Source organism: Canis aureus, chromosome 21 (assembly GCF_053574225.1).
Source record: "Canis aureus isolate CA01 chromosome 21, VMU_Caureus_v.1.0, whole genome shotgun sequence".
Lineage (NCBI taxonomy): Eukaryota > Metazoa > Chordata > Mammalia > Carnivora > Canidae > Canis > Canis aureus.
This window is the reverse complement of record NC_135631.1, coordinates 8,352,026-8,378,565: the sequence shown is the minus strand read 5'-3', so window position 1 is coordinate 8,378,565 and position 26,540 is coordinate 8,352,026. Positions and strand designations below refer to the sequence as shown.

General features: G+C 55.5%; 1 protein-coding gene across 6 annotated transcripts in view; it reads left to right on the top strand.

Annotated features, from left to right (window-relative positions):
- Positions 1 to 26,540, top strand: part of SHANK2 (SH3 and multiple ankyrin repeat domains 2) — a 509,914-nt gene that overhangs the window by 202,109 nt on the left and 281,265 nt on the right. For 2 of the 6 annotated variants that reach the window (XM_077862791.1, XM_077862794.1), the window contains exon 1: positions 25,086 to 25,840. The exons of the other annotated variants lie outside the window; for them this stretch is intronic. In XM_077862791.1, coding sequence (XP_077718917.1) covers positions 25,645 to 25,840 — 196 coding nt within the window. In that variant the 5' untranslated portion in view covers positions 25,086 to 25,644. Of the gene's footprint in view, positions 1 to 25,085; positions 25,841 to 26,540 lie in introns of those variants that run through there. 6 annotated transcript variants of the gene reach the window in all.

Here is a 26,540-nt window from a genome sequence, read left to right as displayed (position 1 = left end):
GAGCCACACTTTGGGCTTCTGAAGAAAAAGGAGTTTATAGTAGGATTCACAGACCTTTTTTCTTCATTGGCTTTCACTCCCCATCCCCGACTTGAATACAAGCTCCTCGAAGGCTGTGTTGTTTGAGGCTTTATCCCAAGTGCCTAACGGTGCTTGACACAAACCAGGTGCTCATTCACCATCTGTTGGATGCATGAAGGAAAAGTTGGATGGGTAGGTGGGTGGCTGGGTTGATTGGGGGATGGAGTGAAGCATGGGTGGGTGAAGAAGGGGTGGATGGATGGATGGTTATATAGAAAGGATGAATGGATAGAAGGGATGGAGAGGGAGAGGAGGAAGGACGTGCTGTTGATATTTCAACTGGGTTGAAAAGTTGGGTTAGAGCACAGCTTCTTCTACCCAAAGTTATGATGACAGGAAGGAGAGGAATGAGCTATGAAAAGAGAGAACAGTTAAAGCACCTGGCGAAGCACCTCCCCCCTCACATGTGTGCATACACTCGCACACACCACATACCACATATGCTTGTTCCTTGTCACGGAACAGAGTTATACACTCACGATCTTGTCTATATGCTGAGGACCTTGTATGTCCTCCTAAAACTGTAATATATGATTTCATGTCAATTTTCTATTTTTAGCTTAACTTTGTGTTGGGGATAATGGTATCTATCCATCTACTGCTCCATTCACCCATCCATCCATTCACTAATGCACCCACCCTCTTATCCACCCACCTGCATATCCATCCATCCATTCACACATCCATCCACTCAATCATCTACCTTCTTATCCATCCACCCATTTACTCATTCATCCCTTCATCCATCCATCCATTTATCCACTCAACCACCTACCCTCTTATCCATCTTCATCCATTTTTCTATCCTCCACGTATCAATCCATCCATCCACCAATGCATTTCCCATCCTCTACTCATCCATTGACTCATCCTTTCTTCCATCCATCCATCCATCTATCCATCCATCCATCCACAGGAGTATATACTAAGATTTTCCTGACCCTGTTGCTTGGCATTGATGCTACAGTGGGGGAAAGGACAACTGAAATCACAGGGGGAGATGGATTGCCCCCCAGTAAAAAAAGAATTCTCAAGGAAAGCTTTATTGAGAGTGGCATTTGGGCTTAAATGTGTGTGATGGAAGGCTCAGTTGTGCAGAGGTGTGCAGGTGGCTTATTACTGAAAAGAAGGTCTGCCAACACCCTGTGGTGGGGCAAAGCTTGTTTGGAATATCCTGGGCTCCCTAGATGGTAGTGTGAGCAGGATGAGTGCATAGTCCCAAGGAAGTGGTGGGAATGTTATGCTGAACACAGGAGCTGGGTCCCCAGGGCCTCATGATCCAAAATCAGCAGTCTGGATTTTGTTCTGAACATGGTTAAAAAACCTTTGATGGGTTTTAGTAGGAGCCACTGTGATTTGTATTTATAAGAAGAGCTCATTCACTGCTGTGTGGACAGTTGCCTTTATGAAGATGAGGGAAGCATGGAAGCACAGGGAAGTGCCCAGAAAGACACAGCGGTGAGCATGGAGATGGAGAGCCATAGCCTGGCTGGGAATCCACCTTGCTGTTTGGAATGGGGCATGCAGGGTGATGCCTGGGTTTCAGGCTAGACCAGCTGGGTGGCCAGTGATCACTGAGGAAAGCCATGGTCACGTGTATGGTTTTAGGTCCAATATTGGCTGCCCTGCCTACCAGACGTGGTTGTGTTAAGGACTAAATGAAGAAGCAGCCCAACTATACAGCATATGCAAATGTAGTGGCCATTGCTGCCGTTATTTTACATGAATGTGGCAGTGAATTTTGATGGTTCCATTTAAAATGCATTATGAGCAGAGGATGGGAAGCAGATGCTCTGGGGTGGCTTCTGAGCAGAACTCCACTCTTTCTTGACAGAGCACAGCCTGGGTACAAGCCTTACCCTAATTTTAGCTCCCAGCACATTTGGGCTGGGAGGAAAGCTGAGAAGCACAGGTCACGGGTGTGCTATGATTTAAATAATTCCGTCTCCGCATGGTGCCTTGCGACTTGCCACGAGCCCTGAGAACTCAAGCTGCAGAGCAGAGATTCCAAGATGGGGCCGCTGGGGCCCGCAGTGAAGCCCCGCAGCAGGTGGGTTGGGTCAGACAGGGCTCCCTGGGTGGCAGCTCTATGAGCTGATTGATGCGTGTTACACGGTGCCTGGTCCATGGAAGTGCCGAGTCACTGACACCTGCTGGTGCACCCCTTGCCCCACCTTTAGCAGAATTGTAACAGGACCTCTGAGCATGCTGTGAAACTATGTCCTGGTATCTTTTTGGGGAAGCACGAGGATTCAGATTCCTCACTCCTGCCATGTGCTGAGGCCATTGTGTGCCCTGGGCTCTTAGGGTTCCTCCAGCAGGTCCCACGCCTCTGGGACTCACCTATCTCCCTGTCCTGCTCCTTGGGAGTCTGAGCACCGAGCACGGGCTCCAAGGCATGGACTGGTGTGCTGGGGATGCCAGAGGGGGTCACAGGAGTGATGAGTCAACCACTAGTGAAGCAGGGGGTGTCTGGAAGTCCCAGTAATGCTGGGGCCAGGGGCTCTGCGCACAGAGAGACACGTTGTAAGTGTTTGGATCCCAGTGCCCCCATGGCTTATCGGGTGGGATTTTGTAAACTCTTTGAAGCTCTGCGATATAACTGCATGGGAATCAGATACCTCCTTGTAAGATTGCTTTAAAAGAAATAAAACATCAAGAAAGGTCACAGACACACCCTGCAGAGGCAGGGATATGGGTGAAGCCAGCCACACAGAGGGTGGTATTGTCTTTTAAAACACACCTACTCTATATCTTTACTCTTTTGAGAGAGACATGGAAAAAAGGAATACTTCCTTCCACCCTACAAATTTCAGGGAAGCCATAAGGACCTGGAGAGCTCACTCTTTTTGGAGGGTAACTGGGCTCAGCTGTAGCTGGCACTTGCCATGCACGAATGTGGGCAGGGTGCCATCATGTTCTCTAGTTGTGCAAGTGTGGCTAAAGGTACAGGCTTTGTATATGAAATATTTAAACTTGTATATGTTGGTGACTAATTAAAAAATGCTGTTTGATTTGGCCTCAGGCCACCTATTGGCAGCCTCTCTTAAAGAAATTAACATAGAGCCTGACATAAATAACACTGCCATTTTCAAGTACTCGTCTATCCACCTGCCCATCCGTCTATCCATTTCATCCCTCTATCCTCTCATATACACACCCACCCATTTTTGGCCCACTCACTCATCTACCCATCCATCTATCTACCAGTCATCCATCCATTATCCATCCATCTACCCAACCACCCATCCATTCATACCACCCATCCATTCATACCATTCATACCACCCATCTACCATCCATCCATCATCCATTTACCTATCCATCCATCATCCATTTATCCATTTATCCATTATCCAGCCAACCAGCTGGCCAATCATATATCTATCTATAATTCATCCACTCATCCATCTATCCATCCATCCATCACTTATCCATTCACCTGACCATCATTGATCCATCTATCGTCTATCCATAATCCATCTATCCATCTACCCACACACCTGTTTACCTGTCTATCCATCCATCGACTCATCCATCATCCATTTGTCTTTTCATCCGTCCATCCATCCATCCATCCATCCGTCATCCAGGTATCATCTACCCATCCATCCTTCCATCCATTCATCCCCCCAATCTTCCTTTCCTTCTTTCCTTCATTTTTCCTCTCATCCACACATCCATCTACCCACGCATTCGTTCCATACTCATTGCAGGCTTACCACATGCCAGGCTCTGTGCTCAATGCTGAGGATGTGCCATGTACACAGAAGGAAGACTTCCTGCTATTATTCTTCCCCTACTGTCTCCTATGAAATTGAGGGCTGAGGATTTGAACCTGGAGATTCCTTCACTCTTCCTTTCGTTACCACTGTGTCCATGCTCAAGGGAGTAAGATGATAAGCCCCTGGGTTCTCTGGCTGGTCAGGGACCACAGCTCCTTAACCACAGTCGCTGCTTTCTGCATAAGCTGAGCCCTCTCACATCTTCTGGCCAGTCTTTGATTTGATCCACAGATGAGATGTCAAGTAGATGATTTCCCAGAACATTTTAAAGACTGAAATATTCCTGGTGATCAGAATGTTCTGTTCATTGCGCCAATAAATCAGTGTGGACATGAAAGACAGAAAGAGAAGCCCACAGGATGAGGGCACTTGGGTTTTATTGGTCAGTTCCACAGGCTGTGTGTTCTGAGGGCCAGGCACTGTGCCCACTGCCAGAGCCACAAGGATGCACCCAATGCAGTCCCATCCTGGGCCTCTCAGGGCTGCCGACCAAAAAGCGTGCTGAGCCTGTGTACATAGAGGGAGGGCCTGTGGGGACATAGTTAGGTACCATCTACCTGGACTGCCTCGTGGAGTGGTAAGGTACATCCTCAATCTCATAGGTCCTCATGAGTGTCAGTACAAGCCTGGTAATTAGAAATGCATCTGACCCACCACAGTGCTAAGTGCATAGTACCATTCTCTTGCCATCATCACTTACGGGAGTCTGGGATTGTCTGCAGCTGGAGGAGTCAGGGGCAGGCCCTGGGTGGTGGGTCTGTTGGTCCTGGCTGGTCTGGGGACAGGATAGGACTGCTGGGCATGGGGGTGGCACAGTTGGCAGGTGGGCAGGGCCAGGCTTGCAGGGCCTTGGAGTCCCTCCAGGCAGAGGGAGTCACAGAAGATTTCCAACAGATGCCCTCTTGGGAGCCTTGGTTTCCAGGGAATCTGTCTGACCTTGGTTGGATGAGAGGAGGAGAGGCTGGCTAAAGGAAGAGGTGTCCAGAGGTGGTTCAGATTATGGAGAGGATAAGAGCTGAGCAAGGGACACAGGGGCCAGAGGGGAGGGCCCTGCAATCCTCTGTGACCAGGTTAGGCTGCAGCCATGGGGGACTTACTCAGAACCCCTTAGTTGTCCCAGCTCCCACACCTGCAGCATCCAGAGACCTGGTGCCCCTGCTCAAACACTGAGGCCTGGTCCCATGGGCTCCCACTACCTGCCTGTTTCCTGTGAGCTGTCCAGGTGCACCCAGTTTGGATCAGGGAGGAGGACTGAGCAGGGCAAGCAGCTTTTAATTATCCCTCATGCTGGAGTTGGTGGCAAGCGGTCAAGTCTGCTGTGCAGACGGCCGGGGCCACAGGGACGCCTGCTGGTGTCCAACCAGATGGCCATTCTTTCTCTGTAACGGGTCACCAAGAACACCCAGATTTCTGGTATGTCAGGCCCAGGCCCAGATAATTAGAACATCTAGGACTCGGTTCTACAAAACCAAAACTGAGTGGCCTGAGCTGCTGGCCCCTTCCAAAATGGGCCCCCCATGAGGCAGTTTTGCTGCCTGCGTAGCTGCTCTCGGCCGAGGGGGTTCCCCTGGGCTCCCTACTCGGGAGCATGAGAGCTGTCTCAGCCTGACCTTTCTGTGGTTACCAGCCTGTGGCTTAACCATCTGGGGTGTGAGTCGATCCGTCCAGTGCACTTGCACAGCTCCTTTCCCAGCAGGGGCCCTGCCTCACCCATGCCCGAACCGTGACCTTGGAGTCTGTGCCTCTCTCCCTCCCTTCCTCCAGCCAGAAGTGTGCACACTTGGGGTGTAAGGCTGGATTTGGGCCCCTGAGAGCCACCACAGTCCTCTGTATTGATCTTATTTTATGCTTGCCAGGGTAGGTGATCTGGGTAGCTGTGGTGGCCACGGTAAAAAGACATCAAGCATTCTCAAACCACGGCTGGTCACCTTCTCCCAGGTAGACTCACTGGGGTTTATGTCAACATTCTTGACGGTGGTCAGAAGGGCCTTTGGGACTTTATATAATTTTGCTTTCTATCAAGAATATATTATTCATTTATTGTTTATTTGATTTTTCTTAACAGAGAGGTAATAATTGATCTTCACAGAAATTATACAAAAGCAACTGAGAAATGTGCACGTGTATGAAAATTGCCCAGACCCCATCCCCCCAATCCCCCTGAGGTAACTGCTGTTAACGTTGAGATGTCTGCCTCCTGGGAGATATCTCTGGGTTGAATAATGTCCCCACCCACCTACCCACCCCCCAAATTCACGTCCATCCAGAACCTCCAAACATGACCTTATTTGGAAATAAGGACTTTGCAGATTTAATTAGTTCAGTTAAAATTAGGTCATACTGGATTAGGATGGGCTCTAAGTCCAGTGGCTGGTGTCTGCATGGAAATGGGGGGTGGGAGCTGCAGGCAGAGAGACCCACAGATACTAGGAAGGCAGGCAGGGCAGACACTAGAGGGACCCGCCACAGCCCAGGGACACTCAGGCCCTGGAGAGAGCACAGTCCTGCCGATGCCGAGGCCCTTCCGGCCTCCACCCTGTGGGAGAATGCATCTCTGCTGTTTAGAGAGGCCCAGTGTGTGGTCTTCTGCCGTGGTCACCCCAGAAACTCAGAGATCACTGATCCAGAAAGGACCTCAACCACCACCCTCACCTCCTGCCTTCTCCTCCTTGGTCTCTGGGGCTGCAGCATGCTGGGCTGGGGGCTTTGGAAGCAGACCTCTCTAGGGCCAAGTCCAGGTGGAGGTGTGTGACCTTCGGTGCCTTGCTTGACTTCTCTGAGTCTGTCTGGCCATCTGAGTGTCAATCTCCTGATGCTGTCCTGAGTACTCCAAGAGATAAGGGAGGACATTCTGACACCTGCTACAGCATGCGCGGGGTTAGGGACATGGTGCTGAGTGAACAATGCAAACACTAAAGACAGAGACCATATGATTCTACTCATGAGGTCCTTGAAGTCATCAGATTCATGGAGACAAGGGAGTAGGGTGGTGGGTACCGGGGCTGAGGAGGGACAGGGTCAATATTTCCTGGGGACAGAGTGGACAGTGGTCACAGGGCTGGGGGATGGATGGGATCAGTGTCTCCTGGAGACAGAGAGTGGACGGTGGTCATGGGGCCAGGATCAGTGTCTCCTGGGGGCAGCAAGCCAACGGTGGTCACAGGGTGGGGGGAGGGATAGGGTCAGTGTCTCCTGGGGACAGAGAGTGGACAGTGGTCACAGGGCCAGGGGAGGGACGGGGTCCGTGTCTCCTGGGGACAGAGAGTAGATGGTGGTCACAAGGCCGGGGGAGGGATGGGGGCAGTGTCTCCTGGGGACAGAGAGTGGACTGTTCTGGAGACGGATGGTGGGAATGGCTGCACAACAGTGTGAATGTATGTAATGCCCCTGAGCTGTACTTTGAGCTAAAACAGCAAATTTTATGTTATGTGTATTTTACTATAATTAAAAATAGTTCTTTAAAAAAGAAGATGATATAGGGGAACATTCACCCCATCACTAGGCAGGAAGACTTGATAAGTGTCAGGGTGAGTGTGACGTGACATCTCTGCCCGTGTGTTGTTCGCTGAGTCTCCTTCTCCGCCAGATGCTCGTGGAACAGCCTGGGATAGCTGACAGCTGTGTCAGCGCTGCAGCCTCACGCGGTGGGTGTGGGTCTCACTGGACAGAGGACGATCCTGAGCCCAGGGGCTGCTGCTCACCCAGGGTCATCTCCCATGGACGCTGCAGTTCACCCAGCCCAGCCCCTTCCCTCCCTGGAGGGCCTGCCTCCAGCTCCGGCCCTGGGGGCGGGACGGGGAATGACCTCACAGGCCTGTGCAGACGGCTCCAGAGGGGTGCCAGTGGGCTCTGGGCACCACCACCTGCCGCAACCGCCCTGTGCATGCAGCTCAGGCCCTCAAGACGTGGCATTAACCCCCCCACACACACACCGAGCCCTGCACCAGGTCTACGGGTCGGAGGGCCTGAGTGTCTGTGTGCCCTGGGTCCCTGCACCTGGCTGCTCTCCCAGAGTCACAGTGTGCATCCCTGGCAGCCCGAACCATGCTGGGGTCAGGCTCCCACTGGGGGCACCAGACTGGAGCTGATTCTGAACACGGGCTCCGACCCAAGGTACTATCACAGGTGGCCTGCGTCACAATGGCATGCATGCCCGCATTGCTTCCCTCAGCCTTTGGACGCTGGGCACACACAGGTGCTAGGTTCTAGTGGGTTCCGTGGTTGCTCTGGGGGCCAATCCCATTGGAAATGCTACATGCTTTATTCCCTTCTTGGACCCTCAGGATGCACTTTAGAACATTAGTGGCCCTGGTACATCCTGCAATAAAGGAGCCCCCTAACTGTGTATGATCTGATGTTTCCCAAACTCGACTGTACTCCCATCTGCCTCCAGGGTCCCATGGAACAGTTTGGGAAAGCCACACTGAGTGAGCCCAGGGCCGCCAGAGGACTGCTGGGCCTGGCGGGGGCCGGGGTGGGTGGCCAGTGCCCACTCTTCCCTGCAGGGGTGCTCAGAGAAGGAGCCGCTCTTTCCCACCCCCAGCCCTCAAATCCAGGCGGCTCACGGGCAGATGCTCTCACCCATCCTGTAAGACACATTTTGATAAAATAGCAACTAGTCGGCATTTAAAATCAGGAGATTTCATGTAGAAATCCAGGGTTCTGGCTTCTTTTTTGGGAAGTAGGAATAATACTGCTGTAGCTTGAGCCTCGGGAAGGAACTGCGTCCTGGGAGAGGCACCCCTCCTTCTGGTCCGTGGGCTGTAAGGCGAAGAGCAGGGGGCCTCACGCCCTTCCCAACAGCTGACAGTGGACGAATAGCTGCCCCCACCCCATGCGTGCAGGCCTCCCAGCTCCCTGCAGAGAACATATACCCCACGCTGGCTGGGTCCCCTAGGCTGCCCAGCCTCACGGCCCTGGGGTCCCCAGGTGCCCCTGGGCACAGCCCCCTAGTCCCACTCCTCTTACCCCTCCTGGTGGGCCCTGGCCTGGCTCTCGGGGTTTGGGGGTGGGGGCTCCCCCACAGGCAGAGCCAAGTCAGTCCATCCCTCTGAAGGCTGCGATGTGTTTCTGTGGCATCGAGGCTCCATCTATGAACCTGTGGCTGCAACGGATGAACTGGGACTCGGGGCTTGGGGGCCAGACCGACGCCTGCTGGGGGCTGATGCTAAGTGCTCAGAGACACCTGAGCAGGCTCTGGGGCCGTTCCTCTTTCCAAGGCACTTTGTTGGGGCAGGGGGTGATCCCCTCCCCATGGTAAATGATCTGGAAGCCAAGCATGCCCTCCCCCCTCCCCATTTTTAACACTGACAGCAGCTTCTGGGCTGGGCACTCGCTATACTTCTTGGCATTGCTTTCTTGCCCCAAATGATAATGCTGCATTTGGGGAACCCCGTCATCATCAGAATGGTGCCAACACAGGTGTGCACATTGCCACCAAGTCAGCAGGAGGGACGGCCTCCCATAGGGTGCCCCGACTTGGCAGGGCAAAAGCCTGTGCCTCAGTCTCCCTAAGACCCTTCCTGGACGCTGCGCTGGTGGGGGCCCTTCCCCCTGCATGGACCTGCACCCCTCATCTAGGAAATGAAGGGTACAGCTATCTTGTCCTCTCTTGTCAGAGCAGAGAAGGGAGAGCTGGCCGGATGGCAGGGTGTTCTTGTGTGAACACAGATAAATCCCCAAATGACATCGTGCACACTGAGCATGTCCCATGTGCCAAAGCCTGCTCCACGTTTGGATTACCCTGTTCAGTCCTCGTGGCACCAACTGGAGGCAGGTCCTCCAGGGACAACAGAGTGCTGGTTTAAATTAGAACACAGACTCCGGGGCCTTGGCCTGCATCCGAGCTGTGTGCCCTTGGGTGGGTTACTGAATCTCTCTGAGCTGAAGTCCCCTCCGTGGTCTTGTGGGATGGGGGTTCTTTGCCTTGTTGGGCCGTGCGGTGGTCAGACTCACCACCACTCTTGCAGGCTTGCTGAGGCAGGGCACGGGCCTCCTCCCCAGCCGGTCAGTGCTGGCCAGCGGTCATCTCGCTGTCACCACAGATGAGCCTCCTGACTCACTGGGGCTGCCTTTGGCCACACACTTTCCCAAGGAGACGAGGACCATCCATGACATGTCCCCTTTCCTGCCCTACTGCGCGCTGCCTGCTGTCTGACTGCAAGGAGCCTGAGACAAACTCTGGCAGGTTTGTCTCACCTCGCACGGTGTCCACCTTCAACTGCAAACCAGTGGGACGTGTGTTGTCTCTCTGTCATTATAGCAGGTGCCTATTCACTGAGGCCCTAGTCCGATTCCTCATTTCATGGAAATGAGCCCTTCTCTCTCTGTCACATTCATCCCGTTTCTCATGGGGATCACGTTTCATGGGTTCCCCCCCCACAGTCCCACCTTGGTGCCTGGGGATGATAACCCTGCCTGTGGCCTGTGGCCTCGCTCCGAGGCTCCCGCAGTGGGACACGAGAACGATCCCCTACCGGCTTGGAGGCCTGGAAGGGGCTGATGTTGCTGCCGTATGCTCGCTGCCTCTGCAAGGAGCCATTCTGGTTTTGATGGGTCTTAAGTGGAATTCTATCCCCCTGAATAATCCATTCGGTGCACAAGCAGATATCCTCGCTATTCTGCACATATTGTTCCCTGGTTGAAACACATTGTCTTTGTTTCTCACTCCAGAATAGGATTTTTTTCTCTTAAGAAAAAAATTCGGTTGCAATCGCCGGGTCGTAGAAATGGGTAGAACTCTTCGGGGAAAGCAATTTCTAAAATGAGCCCCAAAAATGTTCAGAACTTCCCACCTGGCAGGTCCCGGGAGTAGAGGCCGAGGGAGCGATCAGCGAGAAGAAAGGCACCACGTGTGCAAAGATGTTGGCGGCGGCGACTTATGACACGTGACTTATGAAACGTGTGCCCGCAAACTGCACGCTGACTCTGCCAGCGCCCCAACATGGAGCAGGAGCGCTCAGAAAGCTGGGACGGTGGTGTAAACGCCTGGAAAAGCACAGTGCAAGGGCACAAGCCTGGTGTCGATTCCCGAGGGTGTCCCGATCCCTGTGACTTGGGACTGTGGGCCCAGGTGGGGACGTGTGTGTGGCCCCCTGAAACGGTCTCCCTGTTGGGAAGGTCGGCTGCGGGGGCTTGGCTGAGTGTTCAGGAAGAGCCACTTTTCTTGCCCAGATGGAAAACCGTGTGACCGTCTCCAGGATGAACTGAGCAGCGTGGTGGTAACTCCAAACAGCTCAACTTTTATTCAAGGGAGTGCTCTGCTGACCCAGTTAGGAAATAGGACATGGCTGGGTTTTTTTAAACTGAGTATTCATGAGTTGAATCAGTGCCATGCAGGCACCTCCAGTGATTGGGACCAAGGTGCTAGAAGATTCTCTCTGTGCAGAGACATGAGTTAGGGTCAGTAGTGGGTGCTGCTGGCTCGGTGCTGCTCCCTGGGCTGACTTCAGGTGCATTGCGTCACTGCCCCTCCCCGAGAAGGCTCAGGGGTCTTTGAGGGAGGGTTCTCCCAGTTGTGGGCATGATGACGGTAGACCAGCCATTCATCCAAGGAGGAGGGAGAGCCTGTAGACTCGAGTGCAGCGCCTGGGAAATTTGTAAAGTCCGTAGGCACCCACCAGGGTGGCTGGGGAAGTTCTGCGCCAGAAGCATGGACTCACAGGCCCCATGAGGATTTGTGGAGGTCGTGTGTGCCTGCCCCGGCTGCTGTAACAAACAGCACCGACAGGGGCTCACACAGCAGAAACCCGCCGTCTCCCAGTCCTGGAGGAGGAAGCACACAGGGTCGGAGGTCCCGAGCACCTGTGCCAACCACACCCATCTGTGCAGATGCAAGAGCTGACCCTCTGAGTCATATATGACATCAGGGACAGTTTGCCAGCCTGGCCAGCCCCTCTGAGCCTGCACAGCAGAGGGGGGTTGCGCTGGTGGGCCGGAAGCTTCCAGAGCTACACCTGCCCCTCCACCCACCTCTGTGGCTTCTCCTCAGCCTTTGTGTAAATTGCTCGGTCAGAGGGACACAGAGGGACTGTGTGATTCCATGCATGGTGACTGTTCCCTTTTGACACTGGGGGTCTCACCACCTCTCACCATCCCAGATGCAGACAAACAGGACCCCGCTCCCAGATCTGGTCCTGGGGTTTTGGGTGTAAGTCTGACTTAGAGTACTCTGACCCTTCACCTGGTGACCTCACTTGTGCGCACATGCCCCAGGCCAGGGACTCCTCTGAAGATGTCCCATTGAGGGGAGAAGCGCCCTGCTGGTGTGCATTTGGAAATCATTCCCTGTGGCGCCACCTTTCTCGAAAACATGACTCCTGGACCTGCTGCTAATTAGCCATGGGCCCTCATCCCATCTTGTCTAGTGCCCCGATCCTGGCTAGGGATGGTTCCCAGGCCAGGGTGCGAAGGAAAAGCCTCGGGCGAGGGCCGTGAGGAGGGACCCGGGGCCTCTGGGGTCAGCTGGGCAGCGGGGCCCTGCTTGCTCTCCCCGTGAGTCTCACAGCAGCTCTCCTTCACTTTCAGACAGGACGCACTTCTTCCATGAGTGTGAAATGAGCCCTTAGCCCCTAGAGGAGCCAGGTTCTACAGGTTCTATGGAACAGAGGCCCGTGTGCCTTTGAATCTTGGACTGTGCTCAGCAGAGTGTCAGAGGTGCCCTGGGCTCGCACTGGCTGCAGGCAGGTGCTTGCTGGGGCAGGGCCGCAGACCCTCTCCCTCCCTGCCCTCTTCTCTCCCCCTGAAGAGGCCCCTGAAAGGGCCATGTGCAAAGGGCACCACAGGAGCCTCACTAACAGGCCCAGAGAGGTCGTGCAGCCTGTCCGAGGTTGCACATCCAAACCTTGGCACAGACTAACCCATGCCTGACAGGTTGTAGGGCCCTTGTGGTAACCAGTGTGACCTCGGGGCTCCGTGGCTTGTATTTTGGCCACCTCGGGCTCACTCACGGTGTCCCTGAAAGGTCTAGTGGACAGCACAGGCTGCCCCCATGCAGGACTATGCTTTTGCCCCTAGAATGGCTTTCTCTTTCCAGCTTGTGTTTTGGCCCCAACTCAAGTGAGGGCAAGACTGTCTTCCAATGTTGTTAAAAAGGAACGAGAGAGAGAGAGTTCCAAGTTTTTTCTGGATATACGTTGCTGTCGGAGATGGGCCAGGGCCGTGCGTATGAGTCACCCAGAGTGACGTGCGCATCACTGCTTGTCCACCTGTGGTGTCCGTGCTAGTGGGCTGCAGAGCAGAGGGCAGAGAGCCAAATGGGGTCCCCCTGTCCCCCAGGGGCTCCTGCGTCATGGGGGAGATGTGCAGACCATGTGGCATGGTGCAGGGACAGTGCCGTGCCAGGGAGGACATGGGAAACGCACAAGGCCCCTCATGAGGGTGGGTGGCCATCACCTCTGGGGGTGACGAATGGTTGGTGATGGCGCAGGCTCGGACCGTGACAGTACCCGAGGCCTCACCCCACATGGCTTGGTCAGGCTGAGGCATGGAAAGGTGTGCAAGAAGCTGCACCATGCATGGGCTGGACACTACCGAGGAGGAAGGGGGGAGGTGACACAGACCGCCCTGGGCCACACAGACCCCGCGTCCGCAGGAAGAGGGAGGAGAGGGGGCCAGGCAGGCACCAAGGGGCAGGGCTGGAGTCCCCAGCACTTCTTGCAGGGCCCGGGGTGTGGCATCAGCACTGGTCGGTGATGGCACAAGGGCAGACCCCGTGGCTCCCGAGCCAGCCCTGCTCTGGCTGGTGAGTGACCACAGGCAAGTCCCTGATCCGCTCTGTGCCCCACGGTGCTCCCAAGCCTCACAAGGGAAGGAGTTGGTGCCCACTGTGCTGCGGAGGAGAGAGGTGGACGTTACCTGCCGTGCTGCTGGCTGTTGCGGTTATTTCATGTTTAATTCCTAGATCCCATGTCTTTTCTGCATCCCCGAGCAAGAGCAGAGTGAGCCAGGGAGTTTGCGAGGCCCCAGTGAAACACGCGCTAGTCCCTCTGCCTGGACTGGGCTGACCTGAGTCTCAGAAGTGCTCCAGTGTCTGGGGGGCCGGGGGAGACCCTGGGGAGACCCTGTGGCCCTGCCCTCAGCCTGCCTGGGTAGCTTCCCATCCTTAGCTCCGTCCCCTCTGCCTGAGGAGACGGCCCTAATGGCTGAGGGTCCAGGAGCCCTGGTGGGCCATCCAGCCACAGGAGGGGTTGCCCTCCTGGGCCTCTTGTCTGCAGGAAGCATGGAGGGAGAGACCATGTATGGCAGGGGATGTCAGTGCCCCTGAGACCTGACAGTCAGCCCTGGGGACCCTTTGCTCCTCTCAGAGAAGGATGGTCCTCAGATTGGACTAGGTCCAAGGATTTTTCACCAGCAGAAGCATTCAAGGGCTTTCTACTTGGATCCCTACTTCACATATAGGGAAACCATGGTCCAGAGAGGCAGGGGCTCACAGACAGATGTGTCAGCCTGTTCATTCAGCATCCCTTGCGCTCCCCCTCCCCGGGCCATGTGCTGGGCTCCCAGGTGAGCCACCTGCCCTCTGCCCATGGGTTGGGGCACCTCTGGACCTCTGGCTGGCTGTGATGCTGAGGTGACATGATGGTGAGGCCAGCACTGCCCTGGAGTGATAGGCCTAGGGGAGCGAGCTCTGGGATCTCTCTGACTCTCAGCCTTCAAGTCTGTAAGGTGAGTGTGAATGCACCCACCTCACTGGGCTGTATGTAGAGAGAAAGAAATGTGTGTAAGAGGCCCAGTGGTGGGTGGGCATTTCAGCAACTGGAGGCCATGGTGACGGCCTGGGGTTCACATCAGAGGAACAACCACACCGCCTTTGTCCTCAGAGCCCCTCACTGTGTCTATCCCTGATTGCTTGTATCGGGAAGCCACTGGGAATCTGTGCCCTCCCCACCCTGTATTCTGTGGCTACTTGCCCACTTGCCAGCCCGCCCAAGGTCTGCTCCTGCCCTTTGGGGGTCGTTCCTGGATTTGGAGATTTCCTGATGATGGTGCCTAATAGGAACTCGGCTGCCATCTCAGCCCTGGAAGGCATTCATTTGGAGGTTAAATCGGTCACCAAGGCTTAATTAGTTCCTAAAATACAAACCTGCAGCAGGATCTGCTAACAAGGCGATGAACCAGGTGGGGACCGACCCACCGCTCACTCAGCATTGTTACTAGCACTTTACTTTCCAGGGAGTCCTGGCACCTGTACAGGTGCCGACCAGGTAACATCTTGACCTAAAAGGTGGGGACCTGCTTTTGCAGCTGCCCGTCCCTCCAGCCAGCTGGAGGTGCTCAAAATTTGCAAAAGTCAGATTGTTGTGCTGAAGTAAACCATCTTGGGGGCTACGATGCCTCCCAGTCGGGCTGCAGGGACACCAGCCCCAGGTCTCTCTGCTGATATGGTCCATGGCCACGACCTCCAGGCCTCCTCACTCTGGGCCTCTCTCTGCTTTGACACGTGCACCATCTCCCCACTGGGCACACCTCCTGCCTCCAGACATGGAGATTGGGTGCTCACTGCTAGATACTGTGTGTGCACACGCAGGAGTGCAATTGAGGGGAACACTTCTTTGCTTAATATATGCTTATGGGCCCGTGACTTCTGCCTTCCAACAATGTCAGGTATACTCTCCTGCTGATAACAGTGGCAGACTCTGGATGAAACAAAACAGAAACTACTGTTTGTAGGCTTTAGCGGGAAACCAAAGGCAGACAGAACTTGGGGCCCTTGTCTGCCGGATGAGATGCATATTAATGAGGTATCCACCTGACAGAAAGTGAGTTTCACGGAGTGGAGATTTCAGTGGTTAGAGATGGTTCAGTGGTTAGGGATGCCTGAGCAGCTGGAAATAGAGGGGAGAAATCCTAGAAAGGAAAGAGCCTAAAATCTGCATATAAACTCACCTCAAGTCCTGCACTGATTTCTGAACCAGCATGTGCGGGATGAGAGTCCAAGGGTCCTAGTGAAACACAGCAGCTTAAATCTCAGACAGCTGAGGGTTGAGCCTGTCAAATGAGCCCTGCCTCATTCGCAGAGCTTGGCAAATACTTTGGGTTTTTTTTTTTTGCCAGAAACCCAGAAGGGCTTGTGATGTCAGAATCTTATCCCAGGGATCCCTGGGTGGCGCAGCGGTTTGGCGCCTGCCTTTGGCCCAGGGCGTGATCCTGGAGACCCGGGATCGAATCCCACGTCAGACTCCCGGCGCATGGAGCCTGCTTCTCCCTCTGCCTGTGTCTCTGCCTCATTCTCTCTCTCTCTCTCTGTGACTATCACAAATAAATAAAAATTAAAAAAAAAAAAAGAATCTTATCCCAGGACCAAACCAACGGATTGCCCCCCCAAAAATCTAAAGCCACATTGTCATAGAATTGAGTGTCCCGCCGGTAATTTTATTCCCCGCTAGAAAAATTCAGCACTCTTCAGAGAAAAGTAACAGAATCCGGAACCTCTATAACATTTCAAGGACAATGGCTGACACAGAATCAAAGATTACTAGACATGCAAAGAAGCAGGAGAATGTGATGTGCAATCAGGGAAAACCGCAGTTAGCAGAAGCAGACCCACAGACAACCCGGGCATTGAAATGGCCAGTCAGGGACCTACCATAGCTAGCACCTGTATTTATGAGCCCCCACTCTGTGCTAGGTCTTGGGCTGGAGCTGAAGATAGAAAGGTGAATCCCCTTTCCTGTCATATGCCTTCTAGAAAGGTCCAGTTGTGCAGAGAGGGTGTCGGCAGTGGGAAGAGTTCCAGAAGCAGACCTTTCATGCAGTGTGGCCGAGTGAATGACTCAGCCACCAAGTCCCTCCGGGAGGGAGGGAGGTGGGAAGTTAGCCTCCGTTTCTTTATTGCTCTGTTGAATGAAGATAGGGAACAAACATACTTGCAAGGGTCTGAGCTTGGTGCCGGTGATGAAGGGCAGATACGACAGATGCAGCTCCTGCCAACATTTTACTGGAGGGAAAAAGACAACTCAAGCAAACTCATAAATAATGTTATTTCAAGTTTTGATCAATGCAACGAAGGGAATATACAGAGGGGCTAAGGCAGAGAATGAGAAGAAGGATGGCTGAGGCACACCTCTCATGAGGTGACCTGGAGAGTGAGGGGTGGGGGGTGGACGGAGCCAGCGTGGAAGGGTGAGTGACCCCATCCAGTGGAGGCCCAGCAAGGTTTGTTCAGGGTGTCAGGAGGGACTGTCAGGGTCCTGTGCAGGTGAGGGCAGCAGGGAGGGGCAGGGGCAGCATCTGTGATGTCCTCAGGTCCCCTGGGGGCCCGCAGGGCAGAGTGACATGACCTGCCTGTGTGATGTCTTATCAGTTTGGGCTGCTCTAACACGGCGCCACAGGCTGGTGGCTTAACCACCAGGCATTTATTTTCACATTTCTGGAGGTCACGGTCCTGGCCAATTCAGTTCCTGGTAGGGACTTATCCTGGTTTGTGGATGGCCCCTTTCTCGCAGTGTCCTCTCGTGGCAGGGAGAAATCCTCTCCCCGTGGCTCTTCCTGTAGGGGCACTGATCCCAGCATGAGGGCTCCACCCCCATGGCCGAAAGGCCCACCTCCCAATGCCTCCCCCCTGGGGTTAGGGCTTTAACCTAGGGATTTGGTGGGGACACAGATGCTCCGTCCATGGCATGTGGTCACTCTGGCCACTCTCTGACCATCTCAGGAGCTGCCTTTAAACAGATCCCTCTGTGTTGGGGGGCACTGCTGTGTGCGGCCAGCTCTCCAGCATGTTCCAAGACCCATGGGCGATCTGTGTCTGCAGTGGCTCTCTCTGTGTGGACCTGGCATCTGCAGTCCAGTCCCCAATGTACAGATCAGCCAGGTGGGATGGAGGCAGGGACCCTGCAGACAGTACCTGCCCCAGTGACTCATGGGAAAGCCAGGAGCACAGTAGAAGTGTCAGGTCCCTGGGCTCTCCTGTGATTCGAACCCACTGGATCCTCCACGGAAAGGACTTTGCTCTGCACACCTGTGAACACTGGGCTCCTCAGCTCTAGCTCCCTTCGGGGTGGGTGCTCGGGCCCAGAGAGGCAAGGCAATGTGCCTGAGGTCATAGGTGATAGGGGGCAGACACAGGACACAGTCCTGATACCCTAGACCTAAGCTCTGCCACTCCTCGTGGTACCTCAGGAGGCAGCTGTGTTCCCCACCACTTCCCCTAAGGACTAAGACCCAGGCTTCCTGTGGGCCCCCTTTGGGCAAGCAGGCCATCTGTGAACGGGCCACCTGCTGCCACCCAGGGCTTGCCTACAGCCTCTGGAACCCTGGGCACCTCACTCTACAGCAGGATATCAAGCTCCTACCTGAGTCTTGGGGAGTCCCTCCTCCACCCTTCTGTAGTGGAGGGAAGTTGGCAGGCAGCCCACATCTGTGGGGCGCTCTCAGATACCTCACGAGCCCAGCAAGGTGGGGGCTAGTCTCCCCATTTTAAAGATGGGAAACAATCCCACCTTGAGTCAGAGGCTGACCCAGGGCTCACCTCAGATTCCATCATTTGGTAACAGGCTAGGAAAAATGAGCCGGTCAGAGTCAACTCCTGCAGAAAGGGGGTGGCCCAGCCTCATGACAGCGGCGACAGTGGCCTTTCTAATTGGCTCTGATGGCGATTGGCATCTTCCCTGCAGACTTTGAGACTTTCACTAGAGCCTTTGGACGTCCTGCCAATCGGGGGGTGGTGGTAGTTTATTGTCCTTCATGGGGATCAGGGCTGCGTCTGAGGGACGGGGACACGGCAGCTACTATGCCAGGGTCTTCAGAGATGGGGTGAGGATACCGGGTTCCTGCACTCCGCTCGCACGCTCATACATCTGGTCCATTCCAGCCTCCCCGGATCTGCCACAAGGTCTCAGAGATGTACCCAAGTCTTTCGCAGCCCTGCGGAGGAGAAAGGTGGTTGTGTGACCTGCCGTGGGGGCTGAGGGTGATTCTGCTGGACAGACAGGGCTGAGTGGGCACAGGTGGCTTGTCTCAGGGCTCTGAGCCTCAGTTTCCCCTGTGAGAAGCCAGGGTCCTCAGCTGTTCCACTGTCAAGTGGGCTGCCTAAGAGGTGGCTGGCGCTTCCCTTGATCCATAGCACTGCCCTTGTCCCTACACCTCCCGGTCAGAGCAGCTTGTTGGGCACATGGTGGAGGCCAAGCTGCATAGACAGAAGGGTAGGAGGGCACCGTTTGGATGGGTGACCCTTGCCCGGGGCAGAGGGACTGTCCCCCCGCTGTGGTCAGCCCCAATTCAGCACTGCCAAGCCCTTCTCCTGCCCCCTGAACCTTAGCCCGAGTCACTCGGGTCACTGTGTCCAGACCCCGAGTAGCACCTGCTGAGCACCTGACCCCAGCCACCACCAGCCCTGAGCCTGACCCGGCCCCGGGAGTAGACCCCGCATCGGGAGCCCTTTGGCCGGATTATGCACAGGGCTCAATGGATCCTCCAGGAGCTCAGCTTCCCTCAATGGCCCCGGCTGCCGGGAATGCTACAAACACTGCAGACACCTACATCTTTGTTCAAAGATAACCCCGCATTATTGCCGAGATGCCTTTTTATATCTTGCGTTATTTATAAAAGTATGATTCATTTAACAATTATTGTGAGATGGAGAAAGGTTGCAGTTATCTAAAGCTACTCGGGAAGGAAGCAGGGTCTGCTGTTGGGGATGAGGTGGGGGTGGGCAGGAAGATCCGGGTCCAGCCCACACCTGCCCGGACCCGCCGCCTCCCAGCTCCTGGCTCGGCCGCACGCTCTCACTGTCGGCATTTGGTTTTAGCTTCTGTAAGATGGCGAGGGTGGCTGGTGGGCCCCCGAGATTCTCTGCGCTTCTGTTTTTTCCATCTCAGCCCCCCATGGGCCCCCTCTCCAAGGAGAGAGGTAAGAGTCACTTCCGTGAGTTTCTGTTAAGGAGAAATAGACTTCGTTCCTCCCTCCGTTTACCCAGCCCCGTCTCCACACCAGCCTCCTCTCCCTCCTCCCCGCCCCCCCAAATAAGAGGTGAGGCCAGGCCACTTGAAAAGGAAAGGGAAACGCCCACCCTCTGGAATTTGAGGGTCTTAGAGACCTCACTCCCAGGCCCCAGCCTCGCAGGCTCCATCGGCCAGGGTCTCGGTGGCAAGTAAGGGACCAATCCGACTTGTTGATACAGGGAAGGATGGTCGCAGCACACCCAGAAGGCCAGCCTGGTGTCCAGCTGCCCCTGGCTGCTCTGGGGAGCCAGCATCTCCCCGACGGGATGCTCGTCCACACCCACCGGCTCTGTCCTCCTGAACCAGAGCACTATGTGTGCATCTGGGTACCCTGGCCCCGGCAGCAGGGAAAGCTGAAGGAATGAGCCAGGGGTCTCCACAACCCACCAGGCAGGCAGGACTCAGAGCAGGGATGTGCAGACACAGCGAGGACACCGAGGACACACCGGCCTGACCGATGCCTGGTGGACCTGTCCCTTGGGGTGCAGGCGAATGCAGGCCTCCTCTGGCGCCCAGGCGCTGTGGCAGGGCAGCTCAGCCTCCGGGGGCAGGGGCAGGCAGCAGGTGGCAGGACGGGACACAGAGGAGAGATGGCTTCAGGCCCCAGGAGGCTTTGGCACAACCCAGGAGACCAGCCTGGTAAACGCGCCTCAGGACACTCAGAACAAAATAGAAGCTGGGAGTCACCACCTCTCTCAGTGGGTTCATTCATGCATCTGTTCATTCACATCCGGAGCTGCAGGGAGCACCTCCGGTTTGCAGGGTGATGGGGGAGCTGCACATCGAGCCTGCATTCAGAGAGCTTGAGGTCCCTGGAAACCAGGGAGTGCCCCAAGGAGGGGTCTGTCCACAGCTGGATCAGGGCCCATTACCAACTCGGGGAGGGTGGGGGTGGGGAGAGGGCCTTCCTATCTGCCGGCGGAGTTTCGAAGTCAAATGCATTTATTTAGTGACTGCAGATGGTCCTTAAGTCCAGGCCCTGTTACAGATACCACATGGCTTGATCCTCATGACCTCCCTGGGAGGTGGCATCACGCACACCCCGTTGGACGCGTGAGAGGTGACCTTCCCGGGCGCGTGGAAGGTGGGAAGTGGTCAGGCTGGGCCTCGCCCCTGGATGATCAAACCGCACCACCCCCAGCCCGTGCATTTCAGATGTGAGCTCAGCTGATCACAGCCAACACTGGGAACAAGTTGCGTTACTCCCACCTACCGATGGGGGAACTGAGGCCAGGGGTGCCCGGGCAACCCACAGCCGCCGAGGGGCTAAGATGCAGAGCTAAGCCCCTACATCAGATGGCTAGGGCCCCATGTCTGGCTCTTCCCTGCTCCCGGCGTGGGACCATGGCAAGGGGAGGCAGGCTTATTGTGGGCGCCGGACGGGCACTGCTCCCAAGACCCACCGGCGCACCAGCCTCTTCATGAGAGGCGTGTTTATCACACCTGGCGCGTCCTCCCCGCCAGGACTTCAGAGCGCCTTGAAATGTTCTGATGTGCGAAGAGCCTTTTTTTATACAAGAAATGAAATTATTTTCAGCCTGTTGTCAGGCAGTTGTCAAAAGACATGGCAAATAAAGGGCTTTGAGCAGGAGGGTTTGGGAGGGTGGATCAGAGCTCGAGGCGGGTTTGTGGGGGTACTGAGGCTGAAGCCAGGCAGGGCCCATGGGGCTAGGGGTCTGGGGTCTGGAGGGGACTGGCTGGGGGGGGGGTATCATTTATTTACGTATTTATTATTTTGTACTTCTTACCAAGGAGCTAGTAGATTGGAGTTGGGCTGGGTGGGACAGGAGGATGGCCGACGGACCTGGCTAGGAGGCAGACAGTTTGGGGTTCATTTTGGGGTGACCCTCTTCCTCCAGGAATCTGTATGGTTCAAGGGCCTCCATATGATGTTCTTATGCTTTTTCATCCTTCCATGGAGATCTAACACACCCAACTCAAAAGACGCTCACTTGCTGTTTGGGGTGGGTGGGCAAGCAGGTGGATGGAGTCACCACGAAGCATCCCTCTCCCTGCCACCTGCCCAGAAGCTCATGCTCTCCCGTGTCTGCCTCCTCCAGAGCATCTAGAATGAAGTCCATCTGAAGCCAAGCCTCACCTGTGCTCAGTGAGCAGGTTATGTGTCGGGCACAGGCTCTAGTGGTCCTTCCACTCCTCCGTGGGGGACCCTGTACAGAAACAAGGGGTCTGTGAATACACAGAGGGAAAGCTCAGCCATCTTGGGGCATCTGTACAGCTGAGGCCATGGAGCAGGGGCGTCTGAGCCCTGGGGACGTCACCCATCTCATCTGGGGACACTTCTCAACCAGCTGGTGTCTGGAAGCCTGGCTGACCAGGCTGTCTGGAAGATGGCAGACCCCACAAAGAGGTCCCAGGTGTCTGAGACCCATCACAGGATCTCTGGAAGCCTCAGGGAGAAATGAGGGTTCAAATCCCATCCTCCATCTTCCTTTCAGTTTTTAATCTTGGACCTGCAGCTCACATGCCCTCCACCTGCTTGTTGGGAGGTGGAGACAGTCTTAGCGGATTCCTGCAGCAGACACAGAATGCATGTGCCTCCCTCCACCTCTGCTGCGCCACCTTTCCAGAGCAGCTGGGGCCGGCGCTGGGTGTTGAGGCCTCGTGGTTTGGGCATGGAAGGTGGGACGTCTGTCACTCCTGGAGGGAGCGTTGATGTGGACAGGCATGTGGCTGGCAGCAGGAGTCCTCCATGCAGGCGACGTGCGGGGCCGTGCTCTCTCTTCTCACACTGCCCCGGGTCACAGTGCGAGGGTCCAGACCCAAAGCACGACCACTACACGCGATTCCTGCAGGCAGGCGGGTTTTAGGTACGCGTGTTCATACAAGATGGGTCAAGGATCCAGTGGCCTCAGCTTGTCAATCTCCAGTAATGGTTTGCACGGAAAAGCATGGCCCAGAGCGTAGAATGAAAATTGCCACTAAGGATGCACATGGCCCTGTGTTTGTCGGGGCAACATCTGTGTCTTTAGTGGCATGGCTTTTTCTCCTAGGGAGTATGTGGCAGGGACGAGCCTGTTCCTGTGTGAAGGGAAAGGAGACTCATTCATGTGGGCCTAGCGCTGGCATTCGCCACCATGGTGGGGTTGCTGCAGCCTGTGTCTGAGAGTGAGAACCACTGCATACAGGTAGTGAGCTTCCCGTCGCTGGAAGTATTCAAGGAGAGCATGCCTGCAGGGCTGAGGAGGCCTCACAGAGTCCGGGTAGGTGGGGTCAGGAAGCAGGATTTCCGTCGGGCAGAGCTAAGCCTATCCAGCAGGCCTGCATGTGAGTCTGACAGCTACCACTTCTCGTTTCTGTGAGGGTTTTACTCAGATTCCTGGCAGTGCATTAAAGGAATGGGAGGCATGTAGAAAGGAATCCTGGGGCAAAGGGGTGTTTCCTGCAGTTCCTCAGGTCCTGTTATGTCTAAAGTCTGGTCTTGCTCCCCTGACTGGCCCCTGTGCAGTGTGAGAAGGAGGCAGTCCTGTGCACTGCTGTGTCCCTCCATGGTCACACAGAGCCTGCAATTCACCAGCCCAGGTGGGACAGGGGTAGCAATGGTCTGGAGAACCCATCTGTCCCCGTGTCCCCGCTGACCCGCTGTGTCCCTGTCGTAGGCCTCTGGGCCTCGTCTGAGCGGGGCTCCCTTCTCGATGCTGGCCCCAGGGCCGTACCGTTCCCCGAGTCTGTGAGGAGCAGTTGTTCCATATGCAAGCACTAAGGGAGTCTCCACTGGGGCTTCCCCGTCTGGCCACATGTTATCTGGGGATCGTGCTCTGCTCCCCAGCACGGGGAAAGGGCTCTGTCTTGTTCCCTGCCTTCTCGAGGCAGAAGAGATGTGGGGTTTTCACACTCACGCCCCAGGAAGCTACGTCTTCCCCACGCCCTTCACCCAAGGTCAACATCAGGGGTGCAGAGGAGGTCTCCAGAGGCAGCCCTGGTCTTGGGCGAGGTTCCACCTCCACCGGCCCTGGCACACATGCCCCTCCGCTCTGCTGCTGGCAGTGAGGATTGGCGAGGGAACTTGGCTCAGGATGCGGCTCCGTGCTTCTGGGAGGGTATCGACCAGAGACAGATGGAGGAGGGTTGAGCAGCGCCGAGCCTCCCACTCTCCCAGAGGGTTCCCTGAGCTTTGGCGAGCTCTCAGGGCTCACGTGGCAGGGCCCAGCCTCTGCAGAGGGGCTCCCTTGCTGTGCCTTCCCCGTGGCCTCCCGGCCTGGCCAGGGCGCACACCTGGCCAGCAGCCAGCCCAGCCCCATGAATCAGACACGGCCACCTTGCAGACCCTGGCGCATCCGCCCCAGGGGCACGGCAGTGGTCTCCCCGTGTGTGTCCTTCTTGGTGACACTCTGCACCCAAGGAAGATGCATCTTACCCCACGTGTCTACGGACACTGAGCTCTGCCAGCAACCCCTCTGCCCCGAAGGACATGAATTACGAGAGCAAGTTACTGGGGGTCTCTGATGATAAAAAGTGCCAGCGGCAGATGCATTTCCTAGGACACATCTCAGAAATGGCTTATGTTCTGTCATATGGATTTACAACCCAGCGTGGGGTGTCAGGGTGTTACCTAGGACTGAGTTTGGGTGCAACCGAGTGATCCGGGGTGCTGTGGGCGTTAAGTGGGAGACAACGGTTAAATGAGCAGCTACTTTAGGTCCTGCCCTGGCCGTCCTTTCCCGCCGCACAGAGAGGGCACTGGGCCAGGCCTCCGACCCCTCGGCCTGTCCTTCCAAGGCAGATGCCTGCCACTCCTAAAGCTGCTGTTTTTGTCGACCCAAAGTATGTCGACCACATTCCACTTACACGTTTCCCCGTTGCTTTTTCCTCATCCCGTCTCATCTCTCTCTCTCTCTCTCTCTCTCTCTCTCTCTCTTTAATTTCGGAAGCAGTTCTCTTGGCAACGGAGAACACGCACACTTAATTACAGCCGAGCAGCAGGTGCATCGGGCGACAGAACCGGCTCCCCGGGATGCTCCATTTCATTTTCAGGAAGCCCTCTGTCCTTGTCTAGAAACAGCCCCGCGCACCTGCCGCGGAGCACGCGAGCATGGGGCCCCTTCTCTGGGCGCTCCTCAGATAGGACTTTCCGGGAGTCTCCCAGACTTCTCTCGGGGTGGACATGATCGGGACACGTGTAACGGGGCTCCGAAGACACTCATTTTGATCAGCCGCCTGGAATCAGGGCGAGCCAGAGCTTGGTGGCAGTTTGTGCGCTCTCTCTTTAAAAAAGAAAGGGGGGGGGAGGAAATCCTGTTTTCTCCAGGGTAATTACCACGATGGGGTGAGCCGGAGAAGGGATAGGTACTTGTGTCTGATTCCTTCCAACGGAAATCTGGGTCACGCTCAGAAATTCCACAATGCCGGCGAGGGCTGCCCAGTTAATGTGGGTCTGGTGTGAGGCTTATCTGGAGCTGGGCGTTTCATCTTGACTTGCTCGCCGCATCCGCCAGCGGACAAACAAACGGCGTCAAAGAAAACTTGGCATTTTTTTTTTCTTTAAAAATAAAATCGGGAAAGCACGGGGCGTTATATTTAGCGCCCGGCACGTCTGAGCAGAAGTGGCCCGGAGCACACCGAGCCCGAGTCGGCTCGGATGGTGGGGGCTCGGGCTCGCGGATGCCTCTGGTGTTCCCCGGCCGCCGGCTCGAGGATGCCTGACTGGTGCTCACCCTCCTCCCAGATGCACTGATCACAAAAGCAGAGTAGCACTGCTCACATGACGGGCGCCGGCAGAGGCAGCAGGGTTTGAGAGCAGCCCCAGTCTACGCACGGTTGGTTCCCAGCTGACAGACAGAATATGGGGTGGGCTTTGTCACCAGCACGCTGGGTCTGGCATGCCCAGCTATGCTCGGAAGCACGCAGTGCCCAGACGCCCGCCGCCGCTCCCCGGGTCCGAGCCGCTCCAGCGCCGAGGGGCCGGGCAGCCCTCCTCTCCTTCCTCCCATCCGAGAAGGTTATATAATGAGCGGACTGCTGCCAAAGTCGGAGGGAAAATGAAGTCTTTGTTAAATGCCTTCACCAAGAAGGAAGGTAAGAAAGAGCTGTCGGGAGCGCGGTGCATGGGAATTAGCAGTTTCTTACTGATTCTCCGGGGGAGCGGGCCGGAGGGGGGACTCCAGTCCCTCCCAAAATTGCCGGTTGTCCCTTCTCATCACGGAAGGGGATAATTACTTCTGGTGCATGATCGGGCTTTGTTGTAGTTGGTCTGGGATTTTCACCCACTCCAAGGTGCGTTTTTATTCTACGGTCCTCCCAAGTCCCCAGCCCCTTGCACAATTGCATTCCCGGAACGTGCATCCATGGTGACTGTGCCAGAGGACATGTGGGGAACTAAGTCCTATCGAGAATAAAGGAAGTTTTGACTCGTCTGGCCGCTACCTGGAGACTGGGGAGCACTTGCTCGGGAGCGGGGAAGGTCAGGACACGCTGCTGGCCGCGCGGGCAGGGCAGGGCGGGCGCTCTGGCAGCCCCTCCTCGGCTCTCGCTGGCCATGCCCGGGCGGCAGCTTCCTGGAGTGGATGCAGATGCAGTGTGGCAGACTTTGAGAGTGCATGTGTTTTTGTCATACCTTGTGTGATTTCTATTGTGGAAAAAAAAATGTATAAATAAATACATGTAAGACAGCTAAGAAAATATCCACCCACTTCGAGTTTGCAGATTGCCTGAAAGAAGGAAACAGTTGGGTGGAATATTAATCATTTTCAGACAGGAAAAGAGTTATTTTTACCCT